Source organism: Barbus barbus, assembly GCF_936440315.1.
Source record: "Barbus barbus genome assembly, chromosome: 33".
Classification (NCBI taxonomy): domain Eukaryota; kingdom Metazoa; phylum Chordata; class Actinopteri; order Cypriniformes; family Cyprinidae; genus Barbus; species Barbus barbus.
Window position 1 is genome coordinate 28,052,091 of NC_136761.1, and position 22,803 is coordinate 28,074,893.

At 43.8% G+C, this 22,803-nt stretch overlaps 3 protein-coding genes across 3 annotated transcripts; 1 reads left to right on the forward strand and 2 right to left on the reverse strand.

The window, feature by feature from the left end:
- Nucleotides 1-3,936: 3,936 nt before the first annotated feature.
- Nucleotides 3,937-4,666, forward strand: LOC306852890 (neuronal acetylcholine receptor subunit alpha-9-II-like; the record flags this gene model as incomplete). Its single annotated transcript, XM_079390011.1, has 2 exons — nt 3,937-3,952; nt 4,125-4,666. The coding sequence occupies 2 exons, from the start codon at nt 3,937-3,939 to the stop codon at nt 4,664-4,666; spliced, it is 558 nt and encodes a 185-aa protein (XP_079246137.1).
- A 13,085-nt stretch (nt 4,667-17,751) lies between these two features.
- Nucleotides 17,752-18,705, reverse strand: LOC306852891 (putative nuclease HARBI1; the record flags this gene model as incomplete). Its single annotated transcript, XM_079390012.1, has 1 exon — nt 17,752-18,705. The coding sequence occupies one exon, from the start codon at nt 18,703-18,705 to the stop codon at nt 17,752-17,754; it is 954 nt and encodes a 317-aa protein (XP_079246138.1).
- A 1,511-nt stretch (nt 18,706-20,216) lies between these two features.
- On the reverse strand, nt 20,217-21,110 carry LOC306852892 (GTPase IMAP family member 2-like; the record flags this gene model as incomplete). The annotated part of the gene is made up of 1 exon (XM_079390013.1): nt 20,217-21,110. One exon carries the CDS (start codon nt 21,108-21,110, stop codon nt 20,217-20,219), a length of 894 nt encoding a protein of 297 aa, XP_079246139.1.
- Nucleotides 21,111-22,803: the final 1,693 nt, after the last annotated feature.

Consider the following 22,803-nt stretch of genomic DNA (forward strand, 5'->3'; position numbering starts at 1 on the left):
TGTGTGCCATGTACTCTACATACAACACTCACAAAATACAATCTGAAATATGTAAACAATAGTACCCTTATAAGGACATCTTTGTAACTTATACTCAAAAAGGTGCACATATAGAGTACCAATATGTACCGTAATGTACAACTATGCAACTTTTTGTAAGGTACAAAGATGTCCTTTTAAGGGTACTGTCCCAGTGACAAGCTATTGTATTTCTTTCTTTTTCATTTTTCTCTCTTTCTTTCTGTTTTATAATAAACTCACAACCTGTATTAATTGTAAAGTCCTCTTATAATTCCAGTACAGCTTTCTATGTTTTAATTCAATTCATTTCAAATTCGAATTTGGAATTTTGTACAACCTTACGCAGTATGAATATTATACATGATGGTTTAAAAACAATTACTGCTGATTTTACTTCCAGTTTCTTTCTGGTGATGCAACTTTATTTAACATTAATACATAATATATAATAACAAGTATGATATATATATACAGTGGGGCAAGTAAGTATTTGATAAACTGCCGATTTTTCAAGTTTTCCCACTTACAAAGAATGGAGAGATCTGTAATTTTCATCGTAGGTACACCTCAACTGTAAGAGACAGAATATATATTAAAAAAATCCAGAAAATCACATTGTATGATTTTTGAATAATTAATTTCCATTTTATTGCATGAAATAAGTATTTGATACAATAGAAAAATAGAACTTAATATTTGGTACAGAAAACTTTGTTTACAATTACAGAGGTCAGAGGTTTCCTGTAGTTCTTGAGCAGGTTTGCTCACACTGCAGCAGGAATTTTGGTCCACTCCTCCATACAGGTCTTCTCCAGATCTTTCAGGTTTTGGGGCTGTCGCTGGGCAACACAGAGTTTCAGCTCCCTCCATAGATTTTCTATTGTGTTCAGGTCTGGAGACTGGCTAGGCCGCTCCAGGACCTTGAAATGCTTCTTACGGAGCCACTCCTTAGTTGCCCTTGCTGTGTGTTTGGGGTCATTGTCATGCTGGAAGACCCAGACACGACCCATCTTCAATGCTCTTACTGAGGGAAGGAGGTTGTTGCCCAAAATCTCACGATACATGGCCCCATCCATCCTCCCCTCAATACGGTGCAGTCGTCCTGTCCCCTTTGCAGAAAAGCACCCCCAAAGCATGATGTTTCTACCCCCATGCTTCACGGTTGGGATGGTGTTCTTGGGATTGTACTCATCCTTCTTCCTCCAAACACAGCGAGTGGAGTTTATACCAAAAAGTTATATTTTGGTCTCATCTGACCACATGACCTTCTCCCATGCCTCTGGATCATCCAGATGGTCTTTGGCAAACTTCAGACGGGCCTGGACATGTGCTGGCTTGAGCAGGGGGACCTTGCGCGCGCTGCAGGATTATAATCCATGATGGTGTAGTGTGTTACTAATGGTAACCGTTGAGACTGTGGTCCCAGCTCTCTTCAGGTCATTGACCAGGTCCTCCCGTGTAGTTCTAGGCTGATCCCTCACCTTTCTCAGGTTCATTGATACTCCACGAGGCGAGATCTTGCATGGAGCCCCAGTCCGATGGAGACTGACAGTCATCTTGAATTTCTTCCATTTTCTAATACTTGCGCCAACAGTTGTTGCCGTCTCACCAAGCTGTTTGCCTATTGTCCTGTAGCCCATCCCAGCCTTGTGCAGGTCTACAACTTTGTCCCTAGTGTCCTTAGACAGCTCTTTGGTCTTGCCTATAGTGGAGAGGTTGGAGTCTGATTGATTGAGTGTGTGAACCAGTGTCTTTTATACAGGTAACGAGTTCAAACAGGTGCAATTAATACAGGTAATGAGTGGAGGATAGGAGGGCTTCTTAAAGACAAACTAACAGGTCTATGAGAGCCAGAATTCTTGCTGGTTGGTAGGTGATCAAATACTTGTTTCATGCAATAAAATGGAAATTAATTATTCAAAAATCATACAATGTGATTTTCTGGATTTTTTTTATATATTCTGTCTCTTACAGTTGAGGTGTACCTATGATGAAAATTTAAGATCTCTCCATTCTTTGTAAGTGGGAAAACTTGGAAAATCGGCAGTGTATCAAATACTTACTTGCCCCACTGTATATATATATATATATATATATATATATATATATACACACACACACACTGTCATGGTGACTGCAGTAGGAGCTAAAGGAGCATGGAGATGCAGGAGATATTAGACAGAAAATTATTTAATAATCCAAGATACAGGGAAACATACTCACAGCACACTGAACAGATAAATAACACTCGACGAGGGAAACTAAACAGAACAGAGCTTAAGAAGGGAACTAAATGAGTGAATTAATGAGACACACCTGAAGCTAGAACAATCAACACATCTGGGAACAATCAAACACAATGGGGACAGGAACAACAAAATATGGCAAAACAGGAACTAAATGGGAACATACAGTATCTCACAGAAGTGAGACTGAACCGCTGGCCACAAAAGTGAGTACACCCCTAAGTGAAAATGTCCAAATTGGGCCCAAAGTGTCAATATTTTGTGTGGCCACCATTATTTTCCAGCACTGCCTTAACCCTCTTGGGCATGGAGTTCACCAGAGCTTCACTGGCTGCCACTGGAGTCCTCCTCCACTCCTCCATGATGACATCACAGAGCTGGTGGATGTTAGAGACCTTGCGCTCCTCCACCTTCCGTTTGAGGATGCCCCACAGATGCTCAATAGGGTTTAGGTCTGGAGCAGGGCCATGCAGAGACCTTTGGAGGGGCAGGTGCTCAAAGTATAAAAGGGGCACGGCTTTTAATAGGGCTGTGCTTCTTGCTGATTTGTGTATCGAAATGGATGCTTCTGTATTGATACAGCAGCAAATGCCATGACGCAGTTTTGAAAAAGAAACACAGGACAGAAAAGGCCATTTTAAGTTGTTAAAATGTTAAAGACACTTTTTGCCCCTCTTAATTACTCTGGAATGATATTACTATTATTATTATTGTTTTTGTTGTTGTTATTGAGTTTACAGGGTATGGTGGTTTTGCTGTTGTAAACACTACTGTTGTTGTTGTTGTGGAAAAAAATATTCCTGTCTTATTTAAAATAGAATTCTATTTTAATCTTGCTTTGAATTTATTTATTTTTTGAATGATGATGATTATAAAAACAGGATTGATAAGTATAATTCGGAGGATGAGAAAATCAGTATAAGCCTGTTTTACCAGTGTTGTGATAATTATTTTTAAGGCACTCTATGTTTTTTTAAATAAATACTGTAATAATAATAGTTCAAAGTAGCCTATGAATAGTTTTTAGTCAGATAACATAAAGACAAGACACCTCGATGCGCTTTAAACTTTTCCCAATTAAACAGAAAGAACAAAAGAGAACAAGCACCTTTGTTTTTATTGCTGTGTGTAGAACTACGTTAGCTGCATTTTTAATATTTAATATTCATTTTAATATTAATTAGGAAAACATTGCACAAAAATATTGAAGCCCCTTGCTGCAGCTAACTGTGCTTCCACAGGCTACACACAGCAATATAAACAACAGCTGTGCATGATCTCTTCACCCCGTTCTGGTAAAATACACAGACGTTATGTTATTGAAGGCATCCTAAAGGTGTCTGAACATGAGGGATCATCCTGGATGTTGAGTTATTTTGAGGGGACAGCAAATTTTCGCTGTTATACAAGCTGTAAACTCACTACTTTACATTGTAGCAAAGTGTCATTTCTTCAGTGTTGTCACATGAAAAGAAATAAAATATTTACAAAAATGTGAGTGGTGTACTCACTTCTGTGAGATACTGTACTTGCACACACACAGTATATAAAGTTATATATATATATATATATATATATATATATATATATATATATATATGATAATGGAATTAATTAGCTGATTTAGTGAACGATTATTATACTGATATAATATTGTAACACACAGATTATGTTGGAGTTTGCAAGTAAACAACTAACTGGGGAATTTTATTCATTTGCCAAAGCTTGTATTTTTACTTTTATTTGATGCTTGGCAAGAGGTCATATTGAATTCTGATTGAATTATCTATTATTCTAAACACAAACAAAATATAGCAAAAAAAGAGACTGACGCAGAGCTCTATCTCTCTTGGTCAGGTAAATACTACGTAGCGACGATGACTATGATCACAGCGTCCACTGCTTTGACCATCTTCATCATGAACATTCATTTCTGTGGAGCCGAGGCCAAACCGGTGCCGTACTGGGCCAAAGTCCTCATCATCGACTACATGTCCAAGATCTTCTTCGTCTATGAGGTCGGAGAGAGCTGCACTTCTCCGTTTGGACAGATGGAGAAATCTGAGTCTTTCCACGCTCAGAAACAGAACCAGAAGCTCCATTCCAAAGAGAAACCTAAAGCAGCTCCGCCCCCCTGCTGCCCCGACAACGACAAATCGGCCGCCTTCACGCTGACCTTTGATCCCTGTGTTTACTGCAGCGGTGGAATCCTCGGGTGCGATCCGAAGCTGGTCTGGAATGTGGAATATATCGCAAACTGCTTCCGTGAGCAAAAGGCCACATGCCTAAAAGTGGCCGAATGGAAGAAGGTCGCCAAGGTCATGGACCGAATCTTCATGTGGATATTCTTCGTCATGGTCTTCCTCATGAGCATCCTCATCATCGGGAAAGCACCTTGAACTGATTGGTGTGGCAGTCAGGTGAGAGACTAGAGCGCAGACGCCCAGGTGACACAAGACTTCTGGAAAGTGAATGCGACAACTTATTTCACTGTGCATGATCATTAGTTTCATATAAAACCAGTGTAAGTCTGTGGTATATCCTCATTCACAGCCGCATGTGTGTGTGAGAGACTCCTGTAATGAAGACGGGTCACAGCCTTCTAATGAAGAAAAGCGGATCAGAAAGACTGATAACTGATGTGCTCATTGAGAGGCAATGGTCTGCATTATTAATACTCAGATTATCTTACACACACACACGTCTGGTCAACTATCCTTGTAGGGACTCTCCATAGGCGTAATGGTTTTTATACTGTACAAACCGTATTTTCTATCGCCCTACACCAACCGTACACCTATACCTACCCCTTACAGGAAACGTCTCGGTTACGTACGTAACCCTCGTTCCCTGATGGAGGGAACGGAGACGTTATGTCGTGACGACATTAGGGGATTTACTTGGAAGCCCCGACTGCCTCTGATAAGAGAAAACGGCAATGAAATTTGGCTAGTGGATTTTGCATACCTGAGCCACTCCCCGTGCATACGGGTATAAAAGGGCGACAGGTGCATCCACTCATCAGGTTTTCCGCTGAGGAGCCGAGAACGTGTCCCTGGCAACCAGCGATGGTTCGAGATTGTGGCATGGGGACATAACGTCTCCGTTCCCTCCATCAGGGAACGAGGGTTACGTACGTAACCGAGACGTTCCCTATCTGTCGGTCACTACGAGTTATGTCGTGACGACATTAGGGGTCTATGGAAAGCGCCACAACCTGAACCCCGTCACGAACTTGTGGCATGCAGATGTTGACAAGCTAGCGCGTGACAGACAAATGCGATGCGAAGGTCGCAACCTTCCCGTCGCCCCAGCGCAAATTCGCTAACCTTGGTGCCCGCAGGGACCACTGAGTACATTGCTGCTGGAGATAGCCAAGCCGCTGTTCCTTTCCCCAGAAATCGGAAGGGATTTCGACCTTCTATGAAAGATTGCTTCAAGTCTTTCCTGTTTGTTGTTACAGCCCGGCAGTAACGACGGGGAAGCGAGCCTTCCGGAGAAGGGCGCTACGGAGGCCACACCCTGCCCGAAGGGAGGTAACGTGTGGAGACACTGGTATGGACTGGCCCAAGCCTGGGGCAGTGCTACATACGCCTGGACCCTGGGGCAGATCCTACCTAGGAGAAGGGAGGAAGGCTGCCAGCAGGGCCTGACAGAGCTCTGTCAAAGGGAAGACACGGGTTTACCATGAGGGAAACCGTACCGTGGATGAATACACGTGTGGGATCACCCGAAGGGAATCAGGCCGCACGGGCACCTAGCCGAGTACAGGGGCTGACCGGAGACCCGGGCAAGCTAACACCGGTACTGGGCCTGGCGTCAGACTGCTCCGCCCAGCCTGACTGCCGGGGGTGCTGGAGGAACTCCGCCAGGGTTCGCCGTCCGGGGAACTAACTGGAGGAGAGAATAGGCGCTCGTATCCCCGGGTAAGGGGGAAATGGCGCAGCAAGCGTGACACCGGCCAACTCTTCCCGCCACTTACCTGTTACCCAACACACGGGAAGAGACTGGCTCAACGCGGAGACTGTAAAATCTCGCGAAGGTGTTCGGTGTCGCCCAGCCCGCAGCTCTACAGATGTCTGCCAAAGAGGCGCCGTGCGCCAGCGCATAGGAGGAGGCAACACTCCGTGTGGAGTGAGCCCTCACCCCGAGGGGGCACGGCTCGCCTTGGGATTGGTACGTCAAGGCGATGGCATCCACTATCCAGTGGGCCAACCTCTGCTTGGAGACAGCCTTCCCTTTCTGCTGACCTCCGTGGCAGACAAAGAGCTGCTCAGAGCTTCTGAAGCTCCGGGTGCGGTCCACGTATATGCGCAGCGCTCTTACGGGACACAGCAACGCCAAGGCTGGGTCTGCCTCCTCCGAGGGCAGTGCTTGCAGGTTCACCACCTGATCGCGGAAAGGCGTGGTGGGAACCTTAGGCACGTATCCAGGCCGGGGTCTCAGGACAACGTGAGAGTAGGCCGGCCCAAACACAAGGCACTCTTCGCTTACCGAAAATGCTTGAAGGTCCCCGACCCTCTTGATGGAAGTGAGCGCGGTCAGGAGCGCTGTCTTGGCCGACAGGAATTTCAGCTCGACTGAGTCCAGCGGCTCAAAGGGACCCCTCTGAAGTCCAGCCAGGACAATAGAGAGATCCCAGGAGGGCATCAGGGGTGGCCTAGGAGGATTTAACCTTCTGGCACCCCTCAGGAACCTCACGATGAGATCGTGCTTCCCCAGAGACCGGCCGTCCACTGCATCGTGATGGGCCGCAATAGGAGCCACGTACACTTTCAAGGTGGAGGGCGACAGCCTGCGCTCCAACCTCTCTTGCAGGAAGAAAGCACCACTCCAATCGTGCATCTTCGGGGGTCCTCCCGACGAGAAGAACACCAGTCCGCGAACAGACTCCACTTCAGCCTGTGGCAGGCCACTCAAGTCTGCCGCGTCCCATCCAGGAGCCGCACATGGCGGTTCCACAGATCTGGACGCGGGTGCCGTATGGTGCCGAGCCCCTGAGAAAGAAGGTCCTTCCTCAGAGGAATGCGCCAGGGAGGGGCTGTCGCGAGGAGGGTGAGTTCCGGAAACCAGGTCCGGGTGGGCCAATATGGCGCAACCAACAAGACCTGCTCCTCGTCCTCCCTGACCTTGCACAGTGTCTGTGCGATCAGGCTCACTGGGGGAAACGCATACTTGCGCAGAGCCCGAGGCCAGCTGTGTGCCAGTGCGTCCGTGCCGAGGGGGGCCTCGGCGAGGGAGAAATACAGCTGGCAGTGGGAGGACTTGCGGGAAGCAAACAGGTCTACCTGAGCTTCCCCGAATCGACTCCAGATCAGCCGGATCGTCTCGGGATGGAGTCACCATTCTCCGGGGAAGTGAGCTGTCGTGAGAGCGCGTTGGCTGCACGATTGAGCTCCCCCGGAATGTGGACGGCGCGCAGCGATTTGAGCTGTGACTGACTCCAGAGGAGGAGATGGCGGGCGAGCTGTGACATGCGGCGTGATCGTAGACCTCCCTGCCGGTTGATGTACGAAACAGCCGCAGTGTTGTCCGTGCGGACCAACACGTGCTGGCCTAGGAGCAGTGGCCGGAACTGCTTTAAGGCCAGATGCACTGCCAACAGCTCTAGGCAGTTGATGTGCCAAAGCAGTCGAGGCCCCATCCAGAGCCCCGAGGCTGCCTGCCCGTTGCATGTAGCGCCCCAGCCCATGCTGGAGGCATCTGTTGTGACAACAACATGCCGGGACACTTGTCCTAAGGGCACCCCGGCCCGTAGGAAGGCAAGGTCCGACCAGGGGCTGAAAGAGCGGCGACACGATTGCGTGCTGGTGACACGACGTGTCCCGCGGCGCCATGCCCATCTCGGGACCCGTGAGTGTAACCAGTGCTGAAGTGGTCTCATATGAAGCAACCCGAGCGGCGTGACTGCGGCTACGGATGCCATATGCCCCAGGAGCTGCTGAAACTGTTTCAGCGGAACCACTGTCCTGCCTCTGAAGGAACTCAGGCAGTTCAGCACTGATTGGGCACGCTCGTCCGAGAGACGTGCCGTCATACTCACAGAGTCTAACTCCACACCGAGAAAAGAGATTCTCTGCACAGGGGAGAGCTTGCTCTTTTCCCAGTTGACCCGAAGCCCCAACTGGCTGAGGTGCCGGAGCACCAGGTCCCTGTGACCACCCAACTGTTCTCGCGATCGGGCCAGGATGAGCCAATCTTCGAGATAGTTGAGGATCCTGACGCCCACTTCCCGTAACGGGGCAAGGGCGCCCTCCGCCACCTTCGTGAAGGCACGGAGGGACAGGGAGGGCCCGAAGGGGAGGACCCTGTACTGCCATGCCCGCCCCTCGAACGCAAACCGTAGGAACGGCCTGTGTCGAGGGCGAATCGAGACATGAAAGTAAGCGTCCTTCAGGTCGATCGCTGCAAACCAATCCACGGAGTGCATCTGCGTCAACATCTTGAACGGGAGCTTGTGTAGGGCCCGATTCAAGACTCGCAGGTCCAGGATTGGCCGGAGGCCACCGCCTTTCTTGGGCACGATGAAGTAGGGGCTGTAAAACCCCTGCCTCATCTCGGCTGGAGGGACCGGCTCGATTGCGCCCTTTGCCAGAAGGACAGCAATCTCCTTGCGCAGGACAGGTGCATCTCGGACTGCCACCGAAGTCTCGAGGATGCCGCTGAACCTGGGCAGCCGCCTGGTGAACTGAATCGCATAGCCGAGTCGAACTGTGCGAATGAGCCAGCGAGACGGGCTGGGTAGCGCAAGCCACGCCCCCAGACACCGTGCAAGCGGCACCAAAGGCCCAATCGACGTGCCCGCAGTGGTGCAGCGAGGGGGAGTAAGGTTGGATGGAACAGAAGGGAGTGCGTTCTGACTCATCCCCACAAAACTCCCTAAGTCTCTGGGGGACTGGCTAGAGGTGCGCGGGGAGGCATCGCGTCCCCAGACCGCAGTCTCTTGGCCACTGGCAATATGGGTCTCGGGTGAGAGTGAGGAGGCATTGCGTCGCACACTGTCAGCCCGCAGACCTGGGAACCCGGAGGAAAGGGAAATTGCTCTTTCTTTGACAATGTGGGTACCACTGGCCCTTGAGCCAGTGGCGGAACAGAAACAAAGAAAACACAGGATTCTCCACCCGGCCCTCCTCCGGGGGAAGGAGCGACGCTAGCCTCGTCGTCTCCTGGGAAAGAGCAAATTCCTCCATCTCCGGGTTGTGCGCGTCAGGGCCGTTTTGTCGTCTTCCTGGAGGACTTGGCGGCCGGCTGAGGCGCAGGGGGCGCCGCACTCCTGCGAGAGGCTCGACGCACCGGCCTAGGTGACGACTCAGCACGGGGCGGAGCAGCTCTGGAGGACGCAGGAGGGCGCCCACGGCGACCAGCAGACTGGGGCCTGGCCCTTGGGCCAGCGGTGGCAGCTGGAGCATCCCGCCGTTTAGGGAGGATGTGCTGAATTGCCTCCGTCTGCTTTTGTACTGCCGAGAATTGCTGTGCAAAACCCTCGACAGTGTCGCCAAATAGCCCCGTCTGGGAGATGGAGGCGTCGAGAAAGCGTACTTTGTCGACGTCCTTCATCTCGGCCAGATTGAGCCAGAGATGGCGCTCTTGGACCACTAACGTGGACATCGCCTTCCCGAGGGACCGCGCCGTGACTTTCGTCGCCCGGAGAGCGAAGTCAGTCGCCGTGCGCAGCTCCTGCATCAACCCCGGGTCGGGACTACCCTCGTGCATTTGTTTCAGTGCCTTGGCCTGGTGAACTTGCAGGATGGCCATGGCATGCAGGGCAGAGGCGGCCTGGCCCGCAGCGCTGTAAGCCTTGGCGGCAAGTGCGGCCGTCAGCTTACAGGCTTTGGACGGGAGACGCGGACGATTCCTCCAGGTGGCGGCGTTTTGCGGGCACAGGTGCACCGCAACCGCTCTCTCCACCTGGGGAATATCCACGTACCCCCTGGCCGCCCCGCCATCGAGGGTAGTGAGGACGGAGGAGGGAGACGAGCGGCTTCTGGCCGAGAAAGGGGCCGTCCACGACTTCGTCAGCTCCTCATGCACCTCCGGGAAGAAAGGCACCGGGGCAAAGTGCGGCCGCTGGTCGCGTTTTGCGCCGATGAACCAATCATCCAGCCGCGAGGGCTCGGGACTGGGCGGTCTGTTGACCTCCAGCCCGATACTCACGGCTGCCCGGGCAAGCATGGCCGTCAGCTCTGGGTCCGGATCGGCAGTGGCGACAACACCCGAGGGGGGCAGCCCCGCCGATCGTTCATCCTCAGAGGACGAAAGCCCATCCCCCGATGCCGCGATCGACATCTGATCCTCGGGCGGCGCACCGAATGAAATGCTGGCGGCCCCGTGAGGCGAACCAGCGAAATCACTCGGGAGCCGGACGGAACAAGCGCTGCGGGAGGAGTAAGAGGTCCGTGGGGACGTGCCCGGCGGAGAAGCTCTTACTGTCACCCTCAGATCTCCCAGAGCGCCAGCCGGCGGTCCTCTGCTCGAGCCAGAGAGACCGGGACGGGTGGCGGCAGAGGGTGCCAATCCTTTCAGAAAGGAAAGGCGAGAACGCAGCGTTGCCATGTTCATACGCCCACAACAGGCGCATGACTCATCCACAAATGCATCTTCAGCGTGCTGGATGCCCAGACACTGAAGACAACGCTCGTGACCGTCATCCGAGGACAGGAAGCGACCGCAACCAAGAGAACACGGACGGAACGACATCTTTAAAAAGACGCGAACCGCCCAGTGTTTTAGAAATTTGCTCTTTCAGGTGAAGTGCCCAGGGGAATCGCTGCTGCAGGGACACCGCTGTCTGCACCGTGACGCCACCCAGGAACAAACTCTTTTTGAGGCAGAAGGCTTTGTGGAGATCGCACAGACTTCTCATCCACTCGGCTCCGAAGCAAAAATCTGATGAGTGGATGCACCTGTCGCCCTTTTATACCCGTATGCACGGGGAGTGGCTCAGGTATGCAAAATCCACTAGCCAAATTTCATTGGCGTTTTCTCTTATCAGAGGCAGTCGGGGCTTCCAAGTAAATCCCCTAATGTCGTCACGACATAACTCGTAGTGACCGACAGATAGGGAACTGTGCATTTTTACTTTCTCAAAAAAACTCATTCTGTATGATTTATAAGCGTTTGTATCCATAGGTACCTCAATTTAGGTCCCCACCGTGACACGAGTCCCCATGAGTCTCTGTATATTCAGGTTTAAGTCCCCACCAGGATATATAAACCTGTACACACACACAATAAGCATTTTACACTACATAAGCAGATACACGTTTCTTTTGCGTATTTCTCTAAACAATAGTTAGGTAAATGACATACAGTTGATACGTCATTTTAAGCGAAAGGTGGGACGATTCGTGTCTTTTTTTATTTTGTCCACACCAATGCTTTGATACCCACGTTTTAGACGTCCATCTTTTAAGTCTGACCCAGATGTCTCAATATTTTGCTCTTGTTTTTATGAAAACGTGCGGTAAGCAGTTTTTGTCCTCATCTGCAGTATACCGACGCGTTTTAACACATCATAAATTCCAGTAGTTAGTTAGTAAATGCGACTGTTTATTACTGAGATAATTCACATCAGAGCTGCATTCTAGTTTATATTTAACATTTTTCATCTACCTACATGTTTAACGGCGCTACTGTTCTAGGTCTCCTCACTTAACACATCTGTATCAGTAAGATATTTATGTCATCACAAACCATCAGACACGTCAGTTTGTGGTTTGATAAGATGGACTTATCGAATATTTGCATGTTTCTTATATCAGTTATTTGATCAAATCTTAGTCAAATAAACCTATATAGACCAGTTGTTTTTATTTTAATAAAATAAAACATTATATTGTGAAAAAAATGCTATATTTAAACCCACTATATTTAAACCCACGGTTAATAATACCATTTTTAAAATGAGAAAGAAAGTCTAATGTGTTGTAAAGATTCTGAGAGACATTTGTGGCACCTTATAGAATTACTTTTGTTGCAAACAACCACATTCGAATAGATTATAAATTCATTATAAATACTCAATTCTCAACTTTACCTAACTTCACCAGATATGTGTTATAAAAAAGGTTCAACAGGGCACACATCCTATGACCAGTCAGTGAACTCCTGCCTAAACCTTTGACAGAGTTCACACTCGCAGGTGCGTGTCATAAAATAGATGCGATGGAGATGCTTTGATCACTGAACATCTTAGAAAGATGATCTGTTTTGATCAATGAACAAAGTTTACGATGCCAGATCTCTTCAAAAACTCATTAGATTGCAAATGAGTCACATCCCCAGAAACATCTTTAGATGTTTTACAACGGACCTCTTGATCTGATACGGATGGTTCAGTAATCATACGGACAGACGCACAGCAGCCGTTCTCGTTTCACACCGTTGCGTGACACAAAATATTTACATTTCGTAAGATGTTGTAAAAAGTTTAGGCGTCTAATTACGGCTGAAAATCCAAAGACCCCCCGCCAAAACATTTGCTTTCATTCCAGTTTGTACACACACTAGTTTTGAGATTGACAAAAAAAACAAAAACAAAGAGTAAATAAAGGTATTGTCAGTCCTGTCTCTTGTTTTCCCCTCCTCTCGTGTCCATTTTTGACCTTCCTGTTCCTGTCCTCGTTCCCTGTTCATTAGCTAATTGGTCCCGAGCCCTGTGTTTAATTGTCCCGCACCTGTTTCTGTTCTTCCTTGTTAATTTCCCAGTGTTTATAAGCCCCTGTGTCCGGTCTTAACGTCGTATGTGTTCGTCTCTCCCCAAGCTCCTCGTCATGTTTGTTTCAATAAAGAAGTCTTATTGAATCTCCACGTCTCTGCGCTCCTTGTATCCCGAGAGGGAACGTGACAGGTATTAAGTGTGAATAACTAAACTAAAATAAAATAAAACAACATTTTCCTGCGGGTTAGAGGTGAATGTTTAGAATAAAACTTGTGTAACCTAATTTTTTAAGCGAAAAAATCTGGGTTATATAGCACGGCAGGAGTCTTAAGCTTGTCAAAAATCAAAGGGTAAATAAAGGAATTATGGCACTTAAATAAAATAAGACAAAACAAACAACTTTTTTTTTCCTGCGGTTGTTTGTTTAAAAGGAAAAACGTACGTGTCTAATTTTAAAGTGAAAAGCTTTAGGATGAATGCTGAATGGTTTCGTTAATTAAGATTCTTAATTTCAACATTTAATTCTTTTAATTTTTAATAGTCCAGGTGATATGTGAAAAAAAATTCACTTTTTCATAAAAGCATGAAATTTGGTACACTTGTATAGTTTGTGGAACCTAAACATTTTCAGAAATGGAGACATCACAAAAACACCTTGTGGTTGCCATGGTGACCACTTTACTTTCTGCCATAACCAAATGATGTATTTTGTGTCATATCTCCTTAAGCAAACATGATAACAAACAAAACTGTTAACTGGAACTTTACTGGGACTTTAATGTAAAAAAAGAAGTTTTGTCAGGACGTCTTGTCTGATTCCCAAAACTCTATTAAGAGTCTTTTATCAGCCAAGTGAAGAGCAGAGGCAGGAGACGCAGAGATGATGAAAAAGGAGCAGATTTTATTGAATAATCTTAGTTATGATCCAATGCTCAGACTTCATCTGATGAACACAAATCCAAGTGTTTTTATACTATGGTTGTAACCAAACTAGTAACAAAATGGCCACCTTTTTATTTTATATTACACTTTTTCACTAAAAATAATGTTAAATAGGTGTGTGAACTTGCAAGTACGATGTCAGACACTGTAATATGCTCTGGCCCGCTCCCTGCTTCCCGGGGTGATGAGATTCATAGCAGACTGTCGTCACTCAATGGCTGGATGTCTAAGTGGTGCCCACAGAATAACATAGACTTTATAGACAATTGGACAAGTTTTTGGGGCAGACCTGACCTGTTGAAAAGAGATGGTGTTCATCCCTCCTGAGGTGGTGCCGCTCTTCTCTCTAGAAATATGGCACATAGTCTTAGAGTTCGTACTTGACTAACTGGGGCCCAGGTCAGGAAGCAGACAGACTGGCTAAACCGACCGTCTGCTAGCCGCCTCACGTCACAGAAGTCAGTTAATTCTCAGCACATAGAGACTCTTTCACCTAGATATCACACTATAGAGACTGTGTCTGTTCCCCGAACTAGAAAATACAGTAAACGTCCAAACCAAATTAAGAATGACAATCTAATTGATGTTCAACAAATAAAAAATGTTTACAATACAGAGAAACAATTGATAAAGCTTGGCTCACTGAATATCAGGTCCCTTTCTACAAAAGCACTTTTTGTAAACGATTTGATCAATGATCATAACCTAGATTTGCTCTGTTTGACAGAAACATGGCTAAAACCAGATGAATACATTATTTTAAATGAGTCCACCCCCCAAGATTACTGCTATAAAAATGAGCCACGTCCAAAAGGTAAAGGGGGAGGTGTTGCTACAATTCATAGCAATATTCTCAGTATTTATCAGAGGACAGGCTTTAAGTATAACTCATTTGAAGTTATGGTGCTGCGTATAACATTATCTAGAGAAACACGTGTTAGTGATAAATCCCCTGTGATGTTTGTACTGGCTACTGTATACAGGCCACCAGGGCACCACACAGACTTTATTAAAGAATTTGCTGATTTTCTATCTGAGTTAGTACTGGCTGCAGATAAAGTCTTAATTGTTGGCGATTTTAATATCCACGTCGATAATGAAAAAGATGCATTAGGATCAGCATTCATAGACATGCTGAACTCTATTGGGGTTAGACAACACGTTTCAGGACCTACTCGTTGTCGAAATCATACTCTAGATTTAATACTGTCACATGGAATTGATGTTAGTGGTGTTGAAATTCTGCAGCAAAGTGATAATATATCAGATCATTATCTAGTCTTGTGTAAACTCCATATAGCTAAAACTGTAAATTCTACTCCTTGTTACAAGTATGATAGAACCATCACCTCTAACACAAAAGACTGCTTTGTAAGTAATCTTCCTGATTTATCTCAATTCCTCAGCATATCCAACAGCGCAGAAAAACTTGATGATGTAACAGAAACTATGGACTCTCTCTTATCTAGCACTTTAGATACAGTTGCTCCTTTACGCTTAAGGAAGATCAAAGAAAACAGTCTGGCTCCGTGTTATAATGAGCACACTCGCACCCTAAAGAGAGCAGCCTGGAAAATGGAGCGCAGCTGGAGGAAAACAAAACTAGAGGTATTTCGTATAGCTTGGCGGGAAAGCTATCCTACAGAAAAGCATTAACAACTGCTAGATCTGATTACTTTTCATCTCTTCTAGAAGAAAACAAACATAACCAGAACATGATGCATGATGGGATACACTTAGCCTCGGATACCGCTCTGGAGAGTGTGGATTTAGTGTGCGTTAAGGGCACTGCACTTTGCCGTTTTTAAGACATGGGGTAGATTGTACACTTCCTGTCGCACGCACGCACTCTCAAGTGGCCAAGACCGCAAGTGTGGGTATTTGGACAAAGCCTAGATGACGCAGAGCACATGGGGAAAGAACAACAGTCCTGGGGTGTGACAAAAACCTAAACCTTATGAAAGAAATAAAGGCAAACTGGACTGTAAAAAGGGAAGTGAAAATGACTGAAATGTTTAAAATAAAAATTATTAATCAAATTAAAAGAACAGATGAAATGAAAGAATTATCTATTTGGTAGATAAGTAAACCAGATTAGGTTAGATGAACACGAACTCTGGTCTAAAAAGTGAGGTCACTTTACTTTCATGAAATTATTCCAACTAAACTTTATCAGTTCAAATAACTACATTATTCAAGTTGAAATACTTAATATTCTGGGTAAATATAACTTCACTGAGTCAAAGTATAAAGATAACTTTAAAAATTAAGTAAATAAAGTAAACTAAAACATGTTTACAGTGTGCCCTGTGCAGTCTGTTTCAGCTAACCAGATATCTCATCTCATTTCAATTTATATATTTAAGACCAATCAAAAAACAATGAAGAAAAAAGTATATAGGCATACAAAAGGCTGAGGATATCAAATCACAAGCAAAGCAAATCACAAGTCATAGGCTATAATGAAGATATACATTTTTATCTTTGATTTAAAACTATGTAATTTTGCAGCAGTTCTAATATGGATCGGTAAACTGTTCCAAAGAATGGGTGCGTCTTTGGCAAAAGCTTTATCTCCCCTGCATGTAATTTAATTTTGACTTTGGAACAGTTAACACACTAAGGGGTGGTTTCCCGGACCAAGATTAAATTAAGACAGGAGTAGGCCTTAATCTAGAATAGTTAATCATGTTTTAAAAAATGGCTTTCTGAAACACAGATTAAGTACAGATTACTAACACCTGGACTATGGAGTCCTCAACTAAAATACACTCGATTCTTAATACCACCAGTGCAAATCAGGATTAGCTGGATTGAAGTTGCCTATAAAACATGGAATGAACCAAGAAAATGTTAAAATTGTATGCAACTGAGACGCAAATGGCAATGGAAGTTGAAAAGAGAGTACGATCAAATAACTTTTCTGAACATGAGAAAAGTCTTTTAAAGCAAATTGTTTTGAGACATCCTGTTATCGAAGATAAACTGCACACATCAGCTGTTGAATCAAAAGAAAAGGAATGCCTGGACATCTATTTGTAATGAATTTAATGCAAATGAACACACATCTACAAGAACAATACAACAACTTCAGGTAAGAATCATTAGTTTTATTATGGCTTTTTACTGTTGTATTTATAATAGTTATTTAATACAGGTGTTGTGGGAAAATATCCAAATAAACCTCGAAGAGAGAGGTTTAAGACTGGCGGAGGACCTGCAAATAAAGACTGTGATGTGTTGGATGAGTTACTGACAGGAATACTGGAGAATCAGCAACCTTTGGAGAACATACCAGATGATGACCATCTGAACAGTTCAGATGATGGATCACATGCACCTATATTAAGTATTTGAATTTGATTTTTGGCTTTTGTTTCTCTCCTCTCAAACTTCTATTTGCTTCTGTCGTATGATGTGAAACATTTTCCCATTTAATCTGTATTTATTTGACCATATATGAACTGTTCATGTTTCAAGGAGAAGGTCAAAACAGAACTGAAGAATTGGAGAGCAGCTTACCCTCCACATCCTCAGAAGCAAGGGTGGCAATGTCTGCCAGTACTGGTAACCAGAAGAAAAGACTCACTGTTCATGAAAAGTTGGCTAATGATTTTCATGAACATAAATTGAAGTATCTTGAGGAGCATGAAATGAAGATACTACAAGTAGAACTGGAGAGAGAGATGCAACCGGCTCAAATGTCACATCAGTACATGAATCTCTGAAATAAATATTGTTTTATTAAGAAAAGATGGATGTTGTGGTGGTTTCAGTAACATACCAGACCAAAAAGTTGTACACTTTTAACAAATATTTGGTTTTATTATTACATGTATCAGATCTGAACAGAGGGTTGAAAGTTAAATAATGTAAAAAGATCTATTTAAAGTGGCACAATGCAAAAGCATCCCTGTATGGAAGTCCTTCTCTGTGGTTTGTTGTAAATGGTGGCACATCTGGATTGTCATCCTCTTCTATTGGGGGATCTGGGCATCCCTGCTTTTTTAGGTAGTTGTGAAGAACAGCTGTTGCAATGATGACAGTGCAGCATCTACTTGGTGTTTTCCTAAGAGCACTGAAAACGACTCTTCCAAACATGCGCTCGACTAAACCCCTTGTGCGCATATGAGTCTGGTTGTAGCGCAGTTGTTCAGCTGTTGTTGGGTGCAAGTATGGCGTAAACAAGAAATCCTTCTGAGCATACCCACTGTCACCAAGCAAAATTCCCACATGATCTCTTCTTTCAAATTGAGTATACAGAGATGAGTTGAGGAAAATTCGGGAATCATGAGGTGCACCTTTCCACCGTGCAACAATGTTTGAAAACTCTAACTGGGGAGTGCATTCTTCAGCATCTGGAGTAGAGGGACGCTTAATGGGAATATGGGTTTCATCTATGCAACCTATGACTCCTGGGAAATTTCCATATTCATAGAATAGTACCTTGTAGTTAGCCTGGGTTCTGGCATCAGGGAAGTTTATGTAATGTGCTTTTAATTCACAAATGGCCCTGCACACTCTGTGAATGACTTTACATACTGTTGGTTCACTGACACCACATAAATCCCCAGTTTCTCGATGAAAGGTGCCACATGCCAAGAACCTTAAAGTTATGAGCACCTGGAGACAAACTGGAATAGGCTGTCCTCTTTGGGTCACAGATGAAAGCCTGGGTTCTAAGAGTGAAATTATCTCCACTGCATTTACTTTATGCATGCGGAAACAATCTCGAAAACTTATTTCATCAAAACGTTGCAATGGGTCACTTCTGTCTGTAAGAACTTGCCTGGCTGGTGGAAAGCGCTCATCATTGACACAGTCCAAGTAATCCATGTGTCCTCCAAATGAAATTAATCTGAAGTTAATTTCATTTAATTTAAGCCTCAATTTAGTCCTGAAGTTGCTCTAGTCTTCCTCCAGGAAATTAGCCTATTAAATTCTGGGCTAGACTTTTTAAAACCATGACAGAGAAAGCACATTTCTGTTAGTCTGATTTAAATGGCCATTTTAGTCTAGGACTAGGCTTAATCTTGGTCCGGGAAACCACCCCTAAAAGTTCTTACCGGATTTACACAACAACTCAGAAAGGTAAGAGGGGTGAGGCTATTTAAACATTTAAAAACAAGCAGAAGCACTTTTACATCAATTCAAAATCAAGTGGATTGGGAGCCAACGTAAGGAAGATGTGAACACTGGTTAAGAGTCTCGCAGCCACATTTTGGATCATTTGTAATCTAAATGAAGAATAGTTTATTCACAGGAAGTTACAATAGTCAAAAGAAAAATAAGCATGAATTGCAGTTTCAAAGTGCTTAAAAGAAAGGAAAGTTTTCACAAGCCAGCGCTCTTAGTTGGCAAAAGCTTGATTTGACAATTAAATTTATTTGCCTATCAATTTTAATTGGACTAATCTAATTAGACACCCAAGTTTTTTACTTACACATGATTTAAAGTGCCCCTATTATAGGTTATGAAAGATTAATATTGTGGTTTTGGGAGTCCCCAACAACAGGTTGACATGCATGTAAGGTCAAAAAACACTTTCATTTTCTAATAATATGCATTTATTTGATTTTCTAATAATATGCATTTATTAGATTTTCTAATAATATGCATTTATAAATCAGTGTTTGTGAGCTCAGTGCTGCTTTGTGTACAGCGTTACCGGGGAAACCGCTATTTTTACTGCTCCAAAAGCACCATCTAGTGGCAAAGAATGAATTTGCATTTTCATTCAGACCAACCCTAAAAGTCCAACAAGTGGGCGGGCAATATGCTAATGATTCATGTTGACTTCAACATGAAACGGCTTGGGATTCGTTTAAAAACGACTCATTTCAATGATTCAAAGTCAACTCTTTCTTTGAGAGACAATAACTTTATACACGGTGCACTTTCAGATTTAAAACTTTGCGGGATGTTTTCATTCACATAGAGCTGTGTTACACACTGCATGAAAGCTCATTTTCAAAAAATCCATAATAGGGGACTTTAACTGAAGAAGATAAAAACACCAAAATGAGAAATGTTTGGGACTTCAGAAGAGCCGAATATGATGATCACTGTTTTAATCTTTTAGATAGAAAAATCAAAATGTAACAACAGGCTTTGACATTGGAAAGACAGACACAGAGGGAGTCTAAGCCATTTTTGTGCTTCAGTTTTAGGTTTTTAGGTTTAGGAATAAAGATGTATTTCCAGGTTTTTCACGGACAGATAAAATCATCTAAATACGCCGTACTCAGCCTGGGAATGTGTAATTCTCTCAAACAACTCAAGCCAGGTTTTCAAACTGAATTGACGTCTCTTCAAATAATCGAATCTATCTATCTTTTGTCACTGAATCAGAAGAACTGTGCCATAGTCCTTATTTTTTTTACTGCTGTTGCCACTACTGCTATTGCTATCACTGCTGCTCTTCTTCCTTCTCCTGCTGCTGCTAGTGCTAGTGCTAGTACTGTTCCTGCTCCTACTGCTAAATCTACTGCTGCTCCTGCTTCTGCTGTTTCCCATGCTGCTCCTGCGAATATTAATGCTCCTATTCCTGTTAGCACTGTTTTCCCCCCATCTTTCATGTTTTGTCTAAAAGCCTCCTGCTTGATTTTTTTTTGGGCTTCTTTATACATCTTATTAGTGTAGTGCTGTCCTTCATTCTCCTCCACCATTTGCTCAATCTTCTCCAGCAGTCCTGTGACCTGAGAGCGGTTCCTCATGTTCTCATTATTGAATGAGTGAAATCTGCCACCACATGAATCAACGAGAGCCCTGAGGTCATTACTTTCACTGATATACTCATATAATGGTTTACCCATCAGCTGATCAGCGTGAGTGAACAGGACAATGGTGTAATGAGCAACATCTTCTCCGAAGTCCTTCTGAATCCATTTCACTGCTTTTTTCTCCTCGTCTGTGAATCTCACATCCAGTCTGATGACCAGCAGGAACGCATGAGGACCAGGAACAGACATGTTGATGCACTTCTCCACCTCAGTCTTCAGTTCTTCTGCTGATATTCCAGTATTAAACATGCCTGGAGTGTCAATCACTGAGATGTTTGTGTCTCCCATCACCACTTCTCCTCTCTCACAGGTTTTAGTAACTGACTGTGGTGAACTAGCTTTCTGAAAACGCTCTTCACACAGTATAGTGTTTCCAGTCGCACTCTTTCCTGCTCCAGTTTTTCCCACTAGAACAATCCTCCGATCTGATGAAGAGGGAGGGCTATTATATTTACACATCATTTACAAACATTCGAACAAAAAAGAAATGACAATATCAAATGTATGGTTAACACGGCATACAATATTAATTTATACCTTTCTCTGGATGACAAAGAATCCAACCACAAATGTGTGACTGCAATATAACCTAACGGTGCATTTAAAAACTCAGAAATCATTTCCATGTCATCATTTACTCATCCTCAGGTCATTCCAAACGTACAAACTCTTTCTTCTGTGGAGCACTAAAGGAGAAACTTTGATGAATGTCTCAGAACACGGATGTGCTAGACTGATTTCAAAAATGAAAAAATGCACAGAGACCAATTGTCCTGCAAATTATTGTTCAGTGAGAATGCTAATGACTGTCTCTGTTCTTATTATTCTCCAGATGTTTGGATGTGACACAAGGGAGAAAATCATGACCAGATCTTCATTAATGGGTGAATCACTTTATATCGAAACGGTAGTTTTATGATTCAGAAAATGTAATAATATCAATATATAAAGTTATTATATAAAGTAAGAAAAAATCTTTATCAATGGCAACCCAGGACAGGCCTGCATGAGCATTCCTTATGTTTGTGTTTAATGATAAAGTTGGAGTATAATGCTAAATCCATCATATTTATTCACTGGACTGATGGATTCATTTAAAAACAGTAGAATAGATGAAGTTCTTTGGTAATGAATTTGTTACATGCACAGATACATGATTTGCCTTTTCGTGCCAATAGAGACAAACAGATCAGACACATTTGCATATATGCACAGGGTATGGTCAGATCAGACAATAGCCTAATAGTTAAGGACGGTTTCACTTCAGTAAGTTCCTTGTTCCTGTGTCTGACCATTAAGCCTAAAATCATAATAATAATCATATGTTTAATTTATATAGCACCTTTCCCAGGCTCAAGGACGATCATATTACTTAGTTTGCCTTTATAACAAATATACTGATGTAATGTTACTTCATGAACAGCAGTAATGTGACACAGTTACAGTGTGTTTTGTTTAACATTATCAGTGTAACTCTGTTATAGCACGCACTTACAATTTAGATGAACTGAAAGGCACAATTTAATCACGATTGTAAATATTTATTTGTTGACCTGCACTGAGAAAAATGATTTTGTGGTGAAGTAAATACTACATAAAAACAAATGTAATTTCTACATTAAATAATTTAGTTCAGGCAATAATGAAAAAAATTAAAGTACATTTTGTATTATTACTCAATTTAAGCTTGTAGAAATTAAAGTTTTAACTTAAGTATATTTTACTTAGAATTGTTTGTTATGTTTACAAGGATTCTTTAAGTTATGATCCTGTTATTCTCATCATGCACTGGGGCATGAATAATTCAAAAGGTAAAATGTTTCACTGTTTTTGAGTTGTATTTACACTATTTTATGGTTGCTTTTGTTGTTAGGTTTAGTAACTTACTGTTTTCTACTCAAAAATGACCCATTCATACTCAAACACGATCCACTGATTGCCGTTATTGTGTACGGTGTATTGAGGTCTCTGTGTTAATTTGGGTAATAATTATATTGAGGGGACATATTATTTTAAAAGGATAACAAGTTGTCTACTTGCTTACTTGCATGTTTGTAAGTGAACCACATGTTTTTTTTTGTTTTTTTTTCAGTGTTTAAGTGAATGTTACAAACCATGACTGAGTGAAATGTGCAGTAACCAGACCAATAGT